Source organism: Archocentrus centrarchus, chromosome 23 (assembly GCF_007364275.1).
Source record: "Archocentrus centrarchus isolate MPI-CPG fArcCen1 chromosome 23, fArcCen1, whole genome shotgun sequence".
NCBI lineage: Eukaryota > Metazoa > Chordata > Actinopteri > Cichliformes > Cichlidae > Archocentrus > Archocentrus centrarchus.
In genome coordinates this window covers 17,865,317-17,885,267 of record NC_044368.1, presented here as the reverse complement: position 1 = coordinate 17,885,267, position 19,951 = coordinate 17,865,317, and the positions used below count along the sequence as shown (strand labels likewise).

At 40.0% G+C, this 19,951-nt stretch overlaps 2 protein-coding genes across 5 annotated transcripts in view; one reads left to right on the top strand and one right to left on the bottom strand.

Annotated features, from left to right (window-relative positions):
* The window catches only part of cerk (ceramide kinase), a 46,271-nt gene extending 40,388 nt beyond the window's left edge, over positions 1 to 5,883 (bottom strand). The window contains exons 1-2 of the mRNA XM_030720467.1: positions 5,831 to 5,883; positions 3,050 to 3,306 (exon numbers count right to left, since the gene is read on the bottom strand). Coding sequence (XP_030576327.1) covers positions 3,050 to 3,188 — 139 coding nt within the window. The 5' untranslated portion in view covers positions 3,189 to 3,306; positions 5,831 to 5,883. The remainder of the gene's footprint in view (positions 1 to 3,049; positions 3,307 to 5,830) is intronic.
* The window catches only part of tbc1d22a (TBC1 domain family, member 22a), a 147,075-nt gene continuing 132,317 nt past the window's right edge, over positions 5,194 to 19,951 (top strand). For all 4 annotated transcript variants that reach the window (XM_030720464.1, XM_030720465.1, XM_030720463.1 and 1 more), the window contains exons 1-5: positions 5,194 to 5,378; positions 5,839 to 5,895; positions 11,180 to 11,363; positions 12,388 to 12,640; positions 16,464 to 16,646. In XM_030720464.1, coding sequence (XP_030576324.1) covers positions 5,317 to 5,378; positions 5,839 to 5,895; positions 11,180 to 11,363; positions 12,388 to 12,640; positions 16,464 to 16,646 — 739 coding nt within the window. In that variant the 5' untranslated portion in view covers positions 5,194 to 5,316. The remainder of the gene's footprint in view (positions 5,379 to 5,838; positions 5,896 to 11,179; positions 11,364 to 12,387; positions 12,641 to 16,463; positions 16,647 to 19,951) is intronic.

The window sequence follows — 19,951 nt, the reverse complement described above, 5'->3', positions numbered from 1 at the left end:
CAGTGTACTATTACCTTTACTATTCTCACCTCGGTGTAGCCCTACATTACACGGACTTTGTACCAGTGAGCTGGCAGTTTAAAGATGGTTTAGTGCCTGATCTGAATAGCTCAGATTTGCGTGCTCATGTACATATCTGTTGCGTAATGTCTATAAAAAAGTGCCGAGCTGTACTGTTTGTGTGAAAAGGCACTATGGGTTATATGTTAGCTCAAGACATTGCTGTGCCAAGTACAGCCTCATGGAGACACTGACTGCTTCCTGTATTTTCAGAAGCCATTGAGACTAAGTTGTAGTTCTGTGTGACTGATGCACAAAAATCACACTAGCATTGTTTTGTTCCTTAACTTGTAGCATGTGGCTTTCTCTACATGCACGGAAGAAATTCGGTAATTCTGATTCACAATTCCTTCGGGATTGATAAAAGTGAATCCCTAAACACTGGATGTCTATGCAGCACTGCCATACGGGAAAGCAAATATCTAAACCTCCCTCCTGGCAGAGAGAGATATTCAGGCTTAGAGGGCCTGAGGAAGTATTGCTCGCTAAGCATAGTGATTTGGAGGAAAGGGGAAGCACCCTCTAAGCATATGCCATGATTTATTCACGACTTTACTCTGATCTGAATTGTATCAGAGGAATGACTCAACCATTATGTGGACACAGCATTTACTCCTCGGCTCAGAGGCCAATGCCATCTCAGTGAATGGCTTTTGTCTGTCTGCGTGCGTGCGTGTGTGTAAAGAGTATACATCTGGAAGCTGTATTTCAAATAAATCCACATAAAAGATCAAGTAGTGACATCATTAATATTATGCAAACACAATCTTAGTTTGGGTGTAAACTTTATCTTAGGGAAAATCCACTGGGTGGAAAATGGAATATACTAACTGAGGACGATCTGTCAAATCTGAGTCATGACACATGATTTGTGGCAGATTATTTTTCTCATCTCTCTCTCTCTCTGTAGTGCAGCAGAATCCCAGAATTTTCTATCTTGTAAGCTGGACTTAATAGAAAATGGAGCATTTGCACCAACTTTGTTTTTTTGGTGAAGAACCAAACTAAAGTAAATTGTTGGTGATGAAGGGAAAAAAAAAAAAAAAAAGAGTGCTCCTCTGACCTGATGTAATCATCTGAAATATTCCTGCTGCTTAAGACAAAGAGACAAAGATTCACAAGAGAAAGTGAGAAGTGGGAATGTTCATGACGGTTGGGTTATTTCCTAAAACATGTGGAGCACAGAAATGGAGCATTTCTTGTTTACATGAGGGAAAATTCCAGTCACTACCATCTCTTTCTTCACTAAAGTCAATGATTAAACACACTGTTTTGGCTATACTTGTGATAATCACACTCTACAAAAGTGTTATATGTTGAACCCACTGTCCTAGATAGCCTTTCTATGATTCCTAACTCCAGAATAAACCTGCCCTGCTCTTGTCTCAGTGATCACTAAGGGGGGATTTTGATGTAGTCATGCTGAGCATTGACTCAATAAATGGAAGTCTCTATAGCAGGTTATTATAGGGCGCTTGATACCACTTTGAGGAAGGTCAATGGGCAGGTTTAAATTTAAAGTGTGCAGAGCCAGCTGTAATCACTCTACTCGATGTGGTACAGTAATTGCAGCCCAGGGAGCTCATCTCGATGAACAAACATTAGCCTCCGGAGGTTATAAGAGTGTCCGGATTAAGTGGAAGTTGTCTGATGCGATGATGGAAAGGGCGAAAATTTTGGAGCCCTGCTTGATAACTGCAGCAACAATAAGGAGAAATGAATGCACACACCATTAATCAAATGCATGCTGGGAGTTCACCTTACTCTCACTCTAGGCCATGGGGCTCCAACTGGGTGTAAAATCATCATCATAAAAGATAAAAACGTTACGTGTTACGTGTAAACTGGTAGCATTGGACACGCCATCCAGTCAAAAGCAATTAACTATAAACAGTCAGACGTAAGCTGGAAATAAAGGTGGCAAAAATCCTTATTGTACGTACGACTCTTTGTCAGAGTGAAACTGTTTTCTTTCAGAAATATTTTTACTGATTTATTACAAGCGGCAACATCCAGGTCTGAAAAATGCCATTGCAGAGGTGATGAAAGCCACACTTCCTCTAGTGGCCACTTAAGGTGAGTCGGTTCCTATAAACTCTCTTATTAAAATGCCCAAATTTACAAACATTTTTACAGCTTGGTTACAAACATTATTTATTACCAAGCAGTAAATAAGCTTGTTAGGCTTCTAAACTTTATTCTTCAAAGCAGTGGAAGAGGGCACTGTGGGTATACCGCCATCTTTTTTATACAGTCATCTTTTTATACATAGCTGAAACAGCAGCATATGTTTATGTAGATCTATTTACACCTGTAGTAGTTCATGGATGTGTTGTACTTCACCTGCTTTAAACACTTCAAGTACAATGCTAGGGTTGAACTTGTGAAGAAGAAGTGGAGGGTGGAGTTCTCCTTCCTTTTGCCTTCTCAAACTCTCTAGGTTATAGTGACCAAGCCTGGTTGACAGCTTGTTTTATTTTCTAAAATAAACTGACACTGTGGACGTTTTTAAAGAACTCACTAGACCATTTCATGACTGAGTTAATGAACGAAGTCCTTCCTTGGGGGGCATATCAAACAACAGTCAACCCTGCAGGTTGCAAAATTTGAAAGACAGGCTGCTGATTACCTGCGACTTAAAAAGAAAAAGAAAACACCTGTGTGACGTACACCTGTCAGTGAACGGACTTGAACTACAGCAGCTACATGCCCTGACCGTGGCTTACTCAACATGAGCCTGATAAGGCAGTGCAGAGTGGAAAGGCAGCTGCAACACATTTTTTTCTTTTTGCATATTTAACAATGGTTTCATTTACTGAAGGGAACTAGTGGAAAAAAATATAGGCAACTATGTTACACCCTAAAAACATATCTATATTTATTTGTCCCCTTGTCATTTTAAATGTGCATTATTCTGTTTAACCAGGTTTAGCTGCCAGCTTTCGCACATGAAACTCACACTACTCAAAAACTCATCCCCTCTGCTTACCTGGGTCAGAAATCCCCGAGCTTCGGTTTCTGCTTTTCTCAACTACCTTCCACGCCAAAACACTGGGATTCAGGAAAACTTCCACCTGCCTGTGCTTCAGAAAAAGCTGCGATGACAGTAATGTAGGTTGTTTCTCCATATTTATGATCCCAGATGTCACTAGTTACGCCGCTCAGCAGTCCTCATCCCAACTTTGTTACGGCCCACACATGCCGAGCGCCCGCGGTGTTTGGAGCGCTTGTGCCGGTCGGCCTGAGCTGAGAGGAGAAAGAAGGGGAACTTAGGACAAAGATCGTGTATGAAAGAGATGGCTCATCCAGTGTTCAAAATGAAACGTGTCGACTTTCCATTCAGTGTGTTCATAAAGTAGGTAAACAACGGAAATGTCAGGCTTAATGTCGATTATATGTCAGCATCTTTTGTCACCATTTGACTGACGTTTTACAAATGAAATCATAAAAAAAAAAAAAGAAAAAAAAAAAACTGAAACGAAATCAAATGGGCTAAATATATTCTTGTAGATATGCCCGAAAGGAAGAGTTAAATTCATAGACAGTTCAAATCTAAAACAAGCACTGCCATTGTGAAGGAAAATTTCAATATATTATTGCTGAGAATCTAAATAAAAATCAAATAAATAAGCAAACGAAAATAAGGGCAGAGTGAGATCTCACACTCTTCAAGCTATCGATTTCAGCAGACCAACAAATAAAGTATCTGCCAGCATAAACATATGAGCACGCTGACTCAAAGCATTTATCCTCCAAAAATCCTTCTTGAAGCAAGTCTCAGCCACTCATTAGCAATCTTGATCACCCCCCCGGGCACCTATCTAGGCAGGTATTTTACAAAATTACTTCCCAGTCCATAAAACCTGTATGTTTAGAGTCACCAGTTAGTTCTGAAGATACATATTTAAAGATTTGTTGACTTTGACCCAAAATAATGTTTTGAAAAGCTTCTACCACCATAGAATAGAATAGAAAAAATAGAATAACTTTATTGCCCACAAGTAGTAGTGGAAAAATCATATACCATTGTCCTGAGGGCATTAGTTCAAAATCAGAATAAAGAGAGTGTCCTAGGTGAGCAATAACTTTTTTCCTAGCAGTTCTGACAATCCAGTTTGCTGACAATCAGTTTGTTCCTATTTGCTGCAGTCAGGTTACCATACCAGACTGAGATATTGAACATGAGGATACTTTCAATCAAATTGACATATCTAAAATCTTTTGGCTAACTTACTAATAAGAAATATTCTCTAACTAGCTTTGCTCTAGATGAAATCAATTTTATCCATAAAATTCATCTTACAATCAATATATGTTCCCACATACTTGAAGCTATTAACAACTTCCATGGACTGACCAGAAAGTGAAAGATCTGTTATAGGGCCTGTGTAATTCAAGACAAGAGCTTTAGTTTTGTCCACATTAATCAACACATAACAAGATTTACACCATTCCTCCAACCCACGTACCTGAGCAACATAATCTGGGATTTAACTTGGGATTCTTGTCTCTGTATTTTATAATGTATCTGATGAGACCAAAGACACTCATTTACCAAATGACTGTGTAAATGTGACTGTGTGTGTGTGTGTGTGTGTGTGTGTGTGTGAGAGAGAGAGCAAGTACATAAAGTAAGAAGGAACTTATGAGGGAAGTATCTGGTCACTGAGTTCATAGGATAAGTAGATGTTTTTAGAAAGCCTAAAAAAAACCTGACTGGAATTCATAGACAGTGAGAACCTACAATCAGCAGTTGTTATTGCACACAAACTACAGATTTTCATTAAAAGAATCTATGAACATGCTTTCATTTAAAATTTCTGTCTAAAAATCAATGTATAAATATTGTATAAACTCTTCTAAATCTCCAAAAGCTCAGCTATGAGCCTATCCATGTATCCTTGCTGGTGATTGTGAAAGCCCGCCCTCTGGTCATGATGCTGGGGGTCTCTGTTTGACTGACAGTTCCGAGTTTCTGTCAACACAGCAAAGGCCCGTAGAGCATGACGTCAGCGCTGTATTAAAAAAAAAATACCCACCGAGCACCAAATCTTACTTGTGATTGGCTCGCAGTGAGGAAGTGCCTCTTTAGCCAATCACAGTCGCGTTTACTTGCCGATTAGGCAGTATCAACATGGCAGCTCTCTGAGTTTTGGAGGAGGGGAACTGGTGTAAATAAACAGACATTTAACGTTTTAGACATAACGACAGCGTCGGGGTGCTTGAGTTCTGGACTGAGTGGACCGCAGGGGGAAGATGTCGAGCGACGGAAACAAAAAACAGTTCTGGAAAAGAAACGCAGCGAAGGTTCCCGGCAGGTGAGTGACGTGTTCCCTCCTGCTGGTTAGCTTAGCAGGGCTAGCTTCACACAGCTGACGCTGCACTGTTGCGCTTCAAACGCAAACTTTTACTGTCATTCGTGGGGCTTCGTGATTGCACACAATTAACATTCTTGCCACTTACCAACATCTGTGCTAAATGCGTCTCGCAGACGCGTTTGACACCTTGTAACTGCTAGCTGGCTAAGAGCTAGGCTGCTAACAGTGGCTAACAGTTCAGCAGTACTCCGTCGCAGAGTTGTAACTAATGACACAGTAACTTTCATAATACGAGTAGCCAAGGTTATGCAACAGATTATTGTCCTTCGGGTCACAGGTAGTCACATTCCTGCAGTTTAAACTGGTGTTGTTTTGAATAGCCAAAAGCTAACGTGGCTAGCTTCCCAGCCAGTTATCGATTAGTTCATTCATTTCCACTTTCTGTTTTTCACCTCCTCAGCATTCAGCATGTGTACGGTGCACAGCATCCACCCTTCGACCCGCTCCTTCATGCAAAGTAAGTTAAATTTGACTTTCTCTAAGTAAGGAAATGCCATGTGATCTTGTTGGATTTGTTTGGGCCGCTGTCAGTTTCTGTGTCATGTGATTAACAGGCCTGGCACTTTGCTTTACCATCAAGTGAAAAAAGTCTTTCCTTACCATGGAAGATTACAGTGTTTTGTCATTAATGGTATGTTTCGACTGAGGGCTTTTTTCTCTTTGAATGGGAGGTAACTCTGTAGCTGTTTTGATGTTGCCTTCATTACCAGCAATGTTAAATTGTAGCCCCCCCCCCAAACTTTTGCCTTATGCCTGATGTTTAAATCAATAATCAGTTTCAGTTATGGCATCCACACCGGATGCTGAAACAGACGTTTTATTGTTGTTTACCACTTATCTTTAAACATTCAGCTAGCACAAAATTAATATGACACAAAAGATTTTAAAAAAAATCTGCCACTGCCATGTGTAAATATGTGGATTTTCACCATATATGCCCAGGAATTTTACAGCCAGGAACTTTTAGAATAAACAGAGTATTACTTACCTGCATTTCCACTGCTGTTTTATGAGCTATGAAGGTTAGCCACTTGGCCACTTGGCTTACTTGGCAGACTTAATTTGCCTAATCTTCAGGTCTTGTAAGAATGTAACAACTGAGTTACATCACATCTGTCTCTGCTCTCTTTGAGCTGTCTATACTGGAGCTATAGGCCAGTGTGTCTGTTTAGTGGATGATTAACACACACACAGAGCACCCACAGCAGACAGGGTGAAGCGTGCTTTTAGGTTACATTCACACCAAATCGGGCAATGTGGCACCTTCCTGCAGGAATATATGGAAGTGTGGCCCTGTCTGTGCTTAGGAATAAAACTGCTGTGAAAAAAAACCAAAAAATAATTCTCTCATTTCTCTGCTTTGTTTTTGGGTAATGCCTCCCTGCTAACACCACTGACAACCACTGCATTCTCTCACAGTAACCAACACTTTCTGCCTTATATCTTCAAAGTAAGCAGATTGCTTTTAATCACCATTTGTCAACGTGACTGTGGCTCAAATGCTACAAGTACACTACATGACCATTTTGAAATGCTTAGCATTGCACCTTCAATTTACCAGGCCTTGAGAAAGTTCTGCTCCCTGAGCAGGGACTTTTTTGGGGGTAAAATAATTTATCGGAACCTAATTTACACCCTTGTCCCTGTTCATCTGAAGGTTTTTTAGTTCGTGTGTAGAAAAGTGGTTAACACTTTATTTGTAGATGGGCCTACTTCATCAGTATATTGGTGTAAACCTAGATCTATCTCAGTTTGTTATGACGGACATAAGCCAAAATTCGTTTTTAGTTCCACTAGAAACAAAACAAGATAAAATGTCAAGGTGTGGCTAAATGGCTGCTGTATTTTTAGCCACATCCCAGTGAGGAATGTGGATGTATGTTTTTTTTTTTTTTTTCTCCTTCCATTACATATCTGTCAGATGAATGCATCATCTGTGACAACACGGGGTGGATTGGGACTATTATTACTTGCAGTTAATGTGCAACGCTGTGGGTGTAACATCATTTCTCGAGTCTTGCTGCTGTAATTCTGGTAATCTTCTGTTTTGCACTTTGTGGTCCTTCCTGTTCTGCAGTTTCAGAGGCAGTGACTCTACAGGAAAGTCTAGTCATTCAGTGACTGGTTGAACCAGTTGATGAAAATGAAGCATTCCTAAGCCTTGATTATACTTTCCGTGTCCTTTAGTTCACTGGGGTCCAATTGACGTAAATTTCATTAACAGATGATGGACGCAAGGGTCCTTAAAGATGACTGCATGCCTACCTGTTTTATGTGATTCTGCTGAGAATTTAGATTACAATGTCCCAACTGTGCATGTGCCTCAGGCCTCAGGGTTGCATACAGCACGGTTTGATTTGAAGTGGGCTGGACCAGTAAAGCTAGTGACCAGAAACCTACTGAAAAACGGCTACAAATTGTCCTCTGTTTTTTCATTGTAAAGAAGTTTAAGTACATATTAAAATGAATAAATCATCCATTTCTAAAATTGAAACGTCTTAGAAAAAATAATTGCTATGTGAGCAGTACATTTGTTTTTTTTTTTTTTCAAATGATAAAAAATGCTTAAAATAAATGGAATAAAGAAAACCAGTGGAGCCACTGAAAGAAAATTCTATAGTAAACAGTGAAAAACAGAAACTTTTCTGTTATTTAATGGAATACTAACAATAAAAAGCACATCAGTTTCTATCATGTAATGGTTTGTTTTTTACTTACTTGGCTTAGTGTAGCATGCCAGGCCATAGGTAATGCATGTGTCTGTAAGACGACTTCAGAACTGACAAAAATACAGATAAAATGACAAAATGTTTGCCCTCCTCCTTCATAATTTTCCATATAGTGGGCCAGATTGGACTCTTTGTCGGCCCTGGGCCAGATGTTTGACACCTCTGATTTAGTCAGTAGTTGAAGTCGATACTGAACGTGTCTCTGTTTCTTTTAATTGTGCAGTTATTTATTTCCTCCTTTTTGTCAGAGAAACAAAGAAAACTCTTTTTAAAAAATGTTGAACTTTGAATATTTAATTATTACAAAGTTATCCAACACAACAGATAAATATCAGTCACTGAAACTGGTAGGCTCATATTGACTATTAACATAATATTAGTAAACTTACTTCTGGGTTGGGCATAGTGGAGATTTCTTTTAATCTCTCTCTCTCGCTCATATACACAGTCAGATAAAGAGAGGGGAACACAGTATTCAGTAATTTTTCCTGATTAATGTTTAGTCATCTAGATTTCCACAGAGGGTTGAAATTAATTTACGTGTTTTCAGACTTTCTCTTTCTTCTGAGTTGGGATGGAAGTTGGCTAATGTGTGCGCACCTTTCTTTTCTTTATTATGGTAATCACTGTCTTTTTAATGGGGAAATTATGGTTCAGTGGTTTTGGGACTTGGCAGTACATTGGCAGCTTCAGACAGCCCGTCTACCTGCATCTGCTGTCAGATGAGGGCAGTGTCAAAAATATGTGGTGCAACTTTCCTGTGGGCCACTCTTGCTTGGGCTGTTGTTGGTTTGTTAGCCAACTGTGGAGAAGAGCAGAGTTAAAACATACAAAGAGCTGAAGTGAAACCGAGTGTTCACAATGAAAAGTGTCACTTGTTCTTTTCATGATTTTATAAAATAATATTTTATATATATATATATATAATATATATATATATATATATATATCTCTCTCATCTCTCTCATCTCTATCTCTCTCTCTCTCTCTCTCGCTCTCTCTCTCTCTTCTCCTCTCTCTCTATCTCTATCCTCTCTATCTCTCTCTCTCTCTCTCTTCCTCTCTCTCTGGCCTATCTCTCTCTCTTCTTACTCGTCTCTCTCTCTTCTTCTCTCTCTCTATCAGCTTCTCTCTCTATAATCTCTCTTCCTCTCTCTCTTCTCTCTCTCTCTTATCCTATATCTCTCTATCTCTCTCTTCTCTCTCTCTTCTCTCTTCTCTCTCTCTCTCTCTCTCTCTCTCTCTTCTCTCTCTTCTCTCTCTCTCTCTCTCTCTTCTCTCTCTCTCTCTATCTCTCTCTCCTCTCTTCCTCTCTCTCTCTCTCTTCTCTCTCTCTCTCTCTCTCTCTCTTCTTCCTCTCTCTCTCTCTTCCTCTCTCTCTTCCTCTCTCTCTTCCTCTCTCCTTCCTCTCTCTCTCTCTCTCTCTCTCTCTTCCTCTCTCTCTCTCTCTCTCTCTCTCTCTCTCTCTCTTCTCTCTCTCTCTCTCTCTCTCTATCTCTCCTCTCTCTCTCTCTCTCTCTCTCTTCCTCTCTCTCTCTCTCTCTCTCTTCCTCTCTCTCTCTCTCTTCCTCTCTCTCTCTCTCTCTCTCTTATCTCTCTCTCTCTCTCTCTCTCTTCCTCTCTCTCTCTCTCTTCTCCTCTCTCTCTTCTGCCCCTTTTCCTCCCATTCCGCTGTCGCTCCCTTCCCTTGTTTCGGGCCCATTTGTCAATCTCAATCAGTATTCGACTGCCGTACAGCGTCATGCACGTTGAACAATGTGCAGTTGGGATATTGAAAGACTGCACAGGAGAATGTTTGTAGGCTCTCCGAAAGGCAAATTCCTACTAAATAAACACAACTGCAATAGCATAAACTAAGCATAAGAAAGCAAAGCATCTTTTGCCCTTTTCTCCTCCTCCACCTTCCCATTTTCCTCAGTGCAGCAGAAAGCAGAAAAGATTGAGGTTTTTTTTTCTATGTTGCCTTTTTGTTGCTTCTGCTAAATGAAACTGTATCCTGGCAGCACAAAGAAGTTAACTCCATGAAATTTTGTACTTTTATCATAAGCTGAAGATGTGCTTCAGTTAATGTGTTAAAGATTAAGTGTGTGTGTGTGTGTGTGTGTGAGAGAGAGTGAGTGTGGTAACTTGCTCACTACGTTGATCCCTGAACAGGGTCTACACAGAAGAGTCATCTGAAGTAATCCTTAAACCTGTAAATTAAAATTAACCAAAGATATGTTTGGAGAAAAAAAAAAGAAAAAAAAGCAGCATTTGATGAAAAGAACACCTTGCAAACTGTTCAGCGTGGGGGTGGACTTTCTCTGCTTTGTGCGCAGGTCCAAAGCACAGGCTGTTGCACAGGAAGGCATGCACAGATAGAGGCAACAGTATTCCACTAAATTTCAGCAGTTTGTGGATACAAATATGAAGAAGTCAGTCAAGGAAGTGAAACTGATCCAAAACATAGTTGAAAACACGCCATGACTTACCTCAGGAAAGTAAAAATCAGTGCCGTGCATGTAAGACAGCCTAGACATGGATCAAAACCTGAAGTGAAAATTACAAATTAATGGACAGCTGTTTACAAAACTCTTTTAAAGTGTTATGTCTCTCAAAGGAGAGCTTTTAATTAAAAGTATCCTACTGACTTAGAAGGGTGTCCAAAATGTTGTTCCTCTATGAATAGCTGTTTATTTCCTTCATTAATTAGAAAGTAGCAGTTGATTAATAATTGGATAGTGGCTCATTTTAACATGTTTTTTTTAATTAACATGTTTATTTGATTTTTTTTACCTTGCTTAAACTCTGTCCATAATTCTTTCAGAAGGCAGTGTCTTTGCAGTGTCCTTTTACAATGTGTGCAGGACAGTGTTAACTCATTAATTGCTGTTGTTATTTAATGTCTTTAGTATAATTGGGCATTGGAAAAAAAGGATCCACTGTTCAGCTCACTTCTGTAATTACTTGATCCTGTTTTCTTCCATTGTTCACCACTTCTGATTTTTTTTTTTCTCTCTCTCTGTCCTTCAGTTTAATTAAAGCAGGCAACAAGCCTCCTCCAGCCACTCCAGGCAAGCCCAAGAAGGCTACCACATTCCAGGAGTTCGAGAGCATCACGAGTGATGCCTGGGATGTCGGGGATGACGACGATGAGCTGCTGGCTATGGCTGCGCAGAACCTCAACATCGAGGTGGTCATGGAGACGGCTAATAAGGTAAATAACTGAATGAAGGGGCTCACTCTGAAGCATTTTAGCCTGATTGACGTCTTTCCACTACAGTAACACAGTTCATCCTTTTAAGCAGTTTCCTGTATCTATGTAGAAAGAAGCACATTTTCCTGACTCATCATGAATCAACACAGCTCCAGTGCAGTTTGTGAAATAGTCATGATTCATTTTTCTGCGCATTCATTTTCTAGTTTTTTTTCTCCGTGTTCCTGAACACAATTTTTTTTTTCATCTGTGGAATCTCATACATACTTATTTGTATCCATAAATAATATTTAACTACTTTCAAAAGGCAAATAAGTCCATATTTGAGGGATAGAGGTGTTGGCAGTGGAGCTCACACTTGAGACTACATTACAGACACATACGACAGATTTCTAGACTTAATTTTTATTATTTTAATGTGCTCTGAATTTAAAATACATTATTATTACTAGAAAGCACTTGGATAGAGCATTAAAACTGCTGGGTTAGGTTTAGATAAAATTGGGTAAAATCTTCTTTTAACGCTCCTGGTTCTGGACGGCGTTCATGCTGCAGACATGAAATGAACTTCCTACTGAAATAGATTCCTTTCAAAGTCATGCCTGCTGTTGTGAAAAAAAAAACAGTACAGTTTGTGGCCAAGAGCACAAACAATTAGATTGATTTTTCAAGACTATTTCAAATTTTGCTACATAAAAATATATTATGACATAAAATATTTGAGATTTACAAACTAAAAATAGTGTATTCATTAACTAAGGTGAGTCCAACTGCTTCACTTTAAAGGCTGGTGCATATAAATTTATATACATATTAATTATCGGTTTTTGTCTGTAAATGTTGACACTCAGGGAATATTGCACTTTGACTAAATTGTGCAGTTTGCATTTCTCTCAGGCAAATAGCAGATATTTAAAATCATTAGTTTATACATCAAATCAAGTTGTACACCTTATGTTTTCTGTGGAGGTTACCAGCCTTAGGCTCACCAAGGTTTCACCTTATTTTTCTGTCTGCTGAACAGGTGATTGAGAATCACAGCAAACAGCAGGAGAAACAGAGGCAGGATGACACAACGGAGCTGGATCGAAGAGAAGACGACACACGGGAGGAGGTGGCCGAGGACGACGAGGACAATGAAGAGGAGGAGGAGGAGGACAGGGTGGAAGAGGGAGATGCGACCAGCCCAGAGGTATCGTTTGCATCCCAAAGCAGCCCTTACACTGATGGCCGCCTAGTGAAGTCCCACAGCGAAGCTCCAATTGGGTCACCTAAAGGTTAGTGAGCACCATTACTCAGTCTTCTGAAAGGTTTTTTTTTTTTTTTTTTTTTTGCTCAAGTGCATACTAAGAGATTTCTGCAAAGATACACTTAAATCCATAAATGTGTTTGTGAGGAGGGCGATACATGAAATGTGAATAGGGCATCATTTAGAAAATGTCACCACTGTAACTTTTAATGCAATGCCGTAAATAGATTTGATGGTTTGTGAAACCGCCATTAAACACCATTAAAAGTGATCGACATAGTCAGGTTTTTAGTGATGACGCACTTTTATAAGCTCACAAAGTAGTGTTTGTGACACCAGTATTTTTAGTGGGATTTATTTACTCTGCCTCACAGCTGCTCTGAGACTTGGCAGATGTTGTTACTCTGCAGTGAGAACATCTGCCAAGACTGCTAATGTTGTACTTTAAGCAGACATGTTTGTGTAGAGCTCAGCATGGAAATGACTTTAAATTTAATTCAATGATTCAGTGAAAATTTCTAGAATTTATTATCTCACCACTTTAGAAATAATAAAATACTGTACCATTCAGAAAACAATAATACACCTGAGTTTCACTAATTTAAAGTCTTTAAATTAGTTGATATTTCTTACAGTTAACTCTAGATTAAAAAAGCATAAGTGGGAGCATAGCTGTTGCTAGGTGAAACTGGTCTGAAAGTGCTGTACCAAAATACTCCCTGCGATTACCTTGTTTGCTAAGAGATTGCCGTGGTTGCCCGGAGTTTGCACAGAAGATGCTGACTTGTCTGCAAACACTTGCCAACTGCTTGCCAAGCGGTAGTGAAACTGTGAAAAGCCACATACAGACTGTCCGCCTTCACAGTAAAAGGTGCATCTTTTAAAATGTGTTGCTTTCAGCAGTAAAGGCGCACATTTACTTTGAAGGAGAATCTTCTCAGTTTCCCGTTTGTGTAGCACTTCAAGCTTCTCCATCACTCTGTGGTTAGTCTGCAGTTGTTTGCAGATAAGTCGGCTTCTGCAAACACTTTTCACGCTGCTCCCTCTTTGGCTGATTTCACCCAGCAACTTGCAGCAACCACTCCAACCGGTCACAGAATACACATTGTTCCCTAGTGACCGGAGATTGCCACCCACTGGTCTCGAGACCTGTATGATTAAAGATCTCAAGAAGCACCTTTACTAACTGTAAACTAGATTTGTCTGTACCATATTAACAATTGCTTAGTGTCACTAAAGTCTCACATTCAACAAACATAACTCGGTTAGTTTCATATTAGAACTCATTATTCACGCTAAGTTGTGTTAACCCACATTTAAGGCAGTAGGGGAACCGAGCAGACTTAATTTGTAGCAGCGTGTGGTGTTTTATGTATCAGAGGTTTGTCTATCAACACTTTTATTCCACTGTATGTTACAAATATTAAAAAATAAAAGGAAAAATATATTTCAGTGAAGAGCAGTTTTTCATAGTGATTCCTGTGGCATCTCTTTCTTCCCTTCCTCTCATCTTTCTTCCCTTTACTCTTATATATAAACAGTCAATGACAGTAGAAAGAAACACCTTCCCACCTCCTGCTCAGTTTCTCTGAGCACCCTGTCATAACCTCATAATACACAACTGTTCTGCATCATGGCTCCCTTTTTAGCTGTGTCACTGTACAAGACCTGCTGCGCATGTCATGTCAGCGGTTACGTTTAAAAGTGTAGCATTGTATAGCAACGGGGTATCTCTACAGACTACAACACCAGCACCAGTAGCAGGTGCTGAAGCTGTACATAGTGAACAGTGTAGCTGACTGTTGTCCTGTCTGGCAGGTCATCCTCATGTCTGCCTAGCTGTCTGCTCCACTGCCTGTTGCTGTGTTTAGATACAGATAACACAAGCAGCCCTTTGCCTTCAGGCAGTTTCTCTTATCTGGACTGCATGTACGGCTACATCATCTGTGGGGACAGGGATATACAAGTCTTCTCTTGTTTTCTTCTTCTCCTCTGAATTGCCTTCTAAAATACATGCTCCTGTAACTGCCATGTTTGAGAAAAGCGGTCTTTATAAATGTTTGTGCACTTGCTCGTTAAATGTAATATTTGATGTCTTACTGTGTGGCTTATGGAGGCGTCGACTGCAACATTTTACCGACATTAAAAATAAAAATTTGGTTAAGTTAAATTCTTTCAGCTACATATCATATTAACCCCCCCCCCCCCCCCCCCCCCCCACACACACACACACACACACACACACACAGATGGGTGAGCTGGCAGTACGTTTGTAAATAGACTTTAAAACATTTTAAGATTTCTTTCTTTCTCTTCTGTTGATCCAAAATTTCACAGTCAGTGCACCCCTAGAATATAACTTTCTCAAACTTAGCTTTCCTTTTAACAGCCTTTTAAAAGGGGAAAGTTATTAAATGAACTATAAAAAAAGGCTTATTGTATAAATGACACAAAAGGCTCCACTAGAGAGAAGCTGCTGCCAGCTTGACTAATCTTTTTTAATTTTTCTAAGTGCAAATAAAGCACTTGAGAACAGATTTGTAGCCTTTTATTTGTTCTTGTAAAAACTCAAAGAGATATTAAAATCGGCAGCATTCCAGTTTTTTTAATTGCCGTGGCGTGCTTGTGTGATTCTGGGTTAGCTTTGGGAAATGTTGGCAGTGTGGTCCACAGGTCTTTTTATGAACTTATGTTCAGTGTGACAGGAGGTCCTGATCTCACATGCTCTTGTATAACTTGTCTGTGTGGTGACTCTGCTTAGTTTTGTGTGGCTCTTTCTGTAGGTTTTTTTTTGCACATCTGGTAGACCATGTGGCCCTCAAAAGACTGAAGTAATGTTTGTCTATCCATCATAAAGTCTTCACGGTTATAAAACCACAACTGCTGCTTTACTGGAAGCTCATTCAAGCCACCAGCAGTAACTACATTCATTAACATCTGGATACAAACAATACAGTAATGGTATATCTAACTACTCTCATTGGGCTCTAAATTGATACTATAGCATGATGTAGTTCCTGCTCTTTTGCATATTCCTGGTCTCAAGTACACTGTGAGTTAAGCTGTTTTCATGCATGAACTCTTGTAGAAGTTCACATACGAAGTTGCCCTTTCTGACATGTAGTGTGCAACAAGAGATGATCAAATTCAGATCTGATAGTTGGGAAATATTTTGTTTAGATGAAGGTGAGAGGACAGAAAGCACACAGTACATCTGATTACACTACAAGGATATTTCTCACATGCAGCTGAGTCATGTAGCGAGTAGAAAAGTTCAGGCTGCGGTGCGCGTGTGTGTAAACAACTCTGTAATTTGATATCAACTCAATTAGCTTAAAAAAACCGTTCTTCAATTTAACTTTGTCTGCCGTACACAGCAACGTCATGTTATCTTGCTTGTTGTTATCATTGTGCAGCTACCCATTACTGCCAGACATGGTGTCAGCTTAACACAGCTCAAATTAAAAGTGTAGTGAATGCCCTGCACATTCAGGAGGCTGATTATTTTAAAAGAGCAAAAACTGATCTCAGAGTAGATGCAGTGCTTCAGGATGCAGCTTTCTGGCATTTTCTTTGCTTTGAGATTTAAAGTTACTAATATGCGTGAATTTTTTTTTTTTTTTCTTTTCTTTTCTTTTCTTTTCTATAGGAGCTTGATGTAGATAAAAATCGTCTGTCCCTTCTTACATGTTGAGAGATGTTTTTCTTTAGTTTGGCAGCAAACTTTAGGCTTTCATCATATATTCTGTCTTGCCTGCATGACTGAGAGCTGCATTATCTAATCCCTCCATTGGTTGTGTGTGTTTGTGTTGATGCAACCTTAATTTCTCTCATCTCTCTCCTTCCACCAGATGCAGCAGGTGAGCGTGCAGGCCTCCACAGACAGCGGTCTCTGCCCCATCGGCCTCCTGTCATCCCACTAGTTGCTCGCATGGCTGACCAGAACACATCTGGCACTCCGGCCATGACCGAGAGGGAAGCGTCCCGCCTAGATAAGTTCAAACAGTTGTTGGCAGGACCCAACACAGATCTGGGTAAGAGATACTCATCCAGGAGTCTCCACTTGTGTGTCAGTGTGTGTTTTAGTGTGCTCTTACTTAGTTCACTTGTCTCACTATCACGTTGTCTCTCTAGCTTTGCCTTTTTCTTTTTGTTCCCTGAACTCTTTCACTTTTTCATTTCCTTGCACTCTTTTGCTTCCCACTCTGTCTGCCAGCTGTGAGGCGCTTTTAACAATGCTGCGAGGGAGAAAGTCATCCAGCCATCTGGACATGCAGATTACAAGGGGAAAAATACCCCAACAACAAAAGCCAATGACAGGCCTTTGTTCTAACCAAACGACAGGCCTTTATTGTTTATCCAGCCCAAGAGACTGTTTGCTACCACTGCTATATATGCCGCCCTGGTGGCCATGAAATCCTTGTGGACGTCCCTCTTTGCATTTGACTTTGTGTCCTTTGTAACTAACTTTTGGCAACTTCTACACATCAACTTGTTTCATTGATTCCCGTGTTTCAAGTAATTAAGCTACATCAAAGTAGTCATCAGATGAGTTATCGGAGTGTACAGTGCTGAGTGTTGAGATCCATCTAGTGACTAGTCTGCAATTTACAGCATGTTATGTGCTGAAATGTCTGTGATTGCAGATTCAGAACAGTAGCTCCAGATCTGCAGAGTTATTGCAGTTGTTATAGCAGTGGTTTAAATCACAGGTAGGTGGGAAAGCAGTATTTTTTGAAAGCAGATAAATCCCATTTTACAGAGACATCTGCAGTTATATTCAGGATTGGACGAGCACACGTCAGTCCTTCATACAGAACAAAACCCCAGACTATAAACATTGTTTGATATGTTTTTATAATGTGCACAATGTAAACAAATCCTGATTGACTTAGCCACCGTCATCTGTTGGTTTGTGGGCTCAGGTTGATCATGCTGGTTATAGCCATGTTAACGCTTTCTAAGTCAGAAGTTACCATATTTGGGTGGAGAGCTACATTATACAGTAAGCTAATGCTAGCTTTCTTGATTAGCAAACCTCCCTTGATTGTGTGGGTAAATTCCAGAGACCTACCTGAGGAACCAACATTGCAAAGTTAAGGTCCAGTTCAGTGACTGTGTGAAACCTCACATACAACTACAGTACCCTGTTCTCACTTCAGCATCAGCTAAAGCTAACAGGCTGGGTTAGCAAGCTGCATCCATAAAGTGGATGGGTGCAACGCAGAGGCTCAGATACCCACTAATAAGTACCAATAAAATAGTATAGAATTTCACTCACCAAAACTGAAGCACAAACTTCTTGGATGGGTTGTATCATATAGAATTCCATATTTTGTAGCTGATAATTCCATTAAAAATGCTGTGAAAGGCACCGACACCATAAACAAAGTCCAGAGGTTCAGTTGAGTGACTTGAGTTGATTGGCTACAGCTTCCTGTGTCAGCATGCTTGTCAATTTAAAAAAATCTAAATAGCTGAATTATTTTTTAAAAAGAAATGCATATAGCACCCAAGGGGAAATAACCTATAGAGACCAAATCCATTTTTGTACCAAGCTATGAACATGACAGTTTCATGGCTGAAGTTGGTTATTTTACAATGAGGGTCTATTGGAATTAATTTATTTTTAATACTTTTTTTTTCTAGCCAGTCTCAACTGGTTATTGGAGGAACTGCAGAAATTCCTGATTGATGTATCATTGTTAAAAAACAAACAAAAAGCAAATGCACAAAGTGAATGTGGGATGCTGATTGTAGTTAAATTCTATATATATTTTTACCCTCTGAATCACAGGTATCAAAGCCTGTCGCAAAAAAACAAACAAACAAAAAAAAAAACAACTTACAGTGACCTTTGGACAGGTAAAGAGAAAACATGAGACCAAAGACCAGAAACTGTAGTTGGTTGGCTTCCTCGTTAGTCTGACCTCGACTTACCTTTGGTAAGAGCAGGGACTCTTAAAACCAATTTAATTTGTTTGGATTATTGGTGCAGGATGCACTGTAAAAGTCAAATCTCTCCTAAAAGCCCTTTTTGCTTTTAGACCCTTGTTGAGATTAAATACGTACACCTGATGTCCTTGGGTTGTTTCTGTGTATTTAAGGTGTGTGTGTCTGTTTGTTCGATGTGCCTGAAAAAAACATGGCGAGACCAGTGCAGTGAATTTGAAGAAAAAACAAAACAACAACAAAACAACTAACTGCAGGGCTTAAGATGAGAATTGGTTATGTGCCTCTCTAAATACACTAAATATGCTAAACACAAAAGACTGTGTCAGACATATTTCAGTGCAGAAATGACACAGTTTAAATACCATGGCTTCCATTCTCAAATGATGACTGTGGTCTTAATTTACCGTGACTGAAGAAGCTTTCAACATGTATTTGATGCAGGCTTTTATTAGACACAAACCTTTTATTCTGATTTTTCCTTACTTGATCATATTTTAGTAATTTCCTTGTTGTTTTTCTCATCTGTTGTTGGTGCTATGGTGATTTACTGTGTTGCTCTTGGTGCAAAATCAACACATTTTCTATTTGTTTCACATTTAAAAGCATCCAGCATTCAAAGGGGCATACACTGCTCAAAAAATTTAAAGGAACATTTTAAAAACACATTAGATCTCAATGGGAAAAAAATACTGGATATCTGTACTGATATGGACTGGGTGACGTTAGGAACAAAGGGATACCACATCGTTTCATGGAAACGAAAATTATCAACCTGCAGAGGGCTGAATTCACAGACACCCCGAAAATCAAATGAAAAAAATGATGCAGCAGGCTAGTCCATTTTTGCTGAAATTTGATTGCCAAATGTGCTCAGTAGTTTGTGTGGCCCCCATATGCTTGTATGCATGCCTGACAACATCGGGGCATCCTCCTAATGAGACAGATGGTGTCTGGGGCATCTCCTCCCAGATCTGGACCAGGACATCACTGAGCTCCTGGACAGTCTGAATTGTAACCTGGTGGCATCAAATGGAGCAAAACATAATGTCCCAGAGGTGTTGTGTTCGATTTAGGTAAGGCGAGCGTTGGGGCCGGTCAGTGGTATCAATTCTGTCATCCTTCAGGAACTGCCTGCATACTCTCGCCAACATTAGGCCGGGTATTGTCGTACACCAGGAGGAAACCAGGACCAACTGCACCAGCGTAGGGTCTGACAACGGGTCCAAGGATTTCATCCCGATACCTAATGGCAGTTGGGTTGCCGTTGCCTAGCCTGTAGAGGTCTGTTCATCCCTCCATGGATATGCCTCCCCAGACCATCACTGACCCACCACCAAATCGGTCATGCTGACCGGTGGTCTGCTGGAGGTCCTTTTGTAGGGCT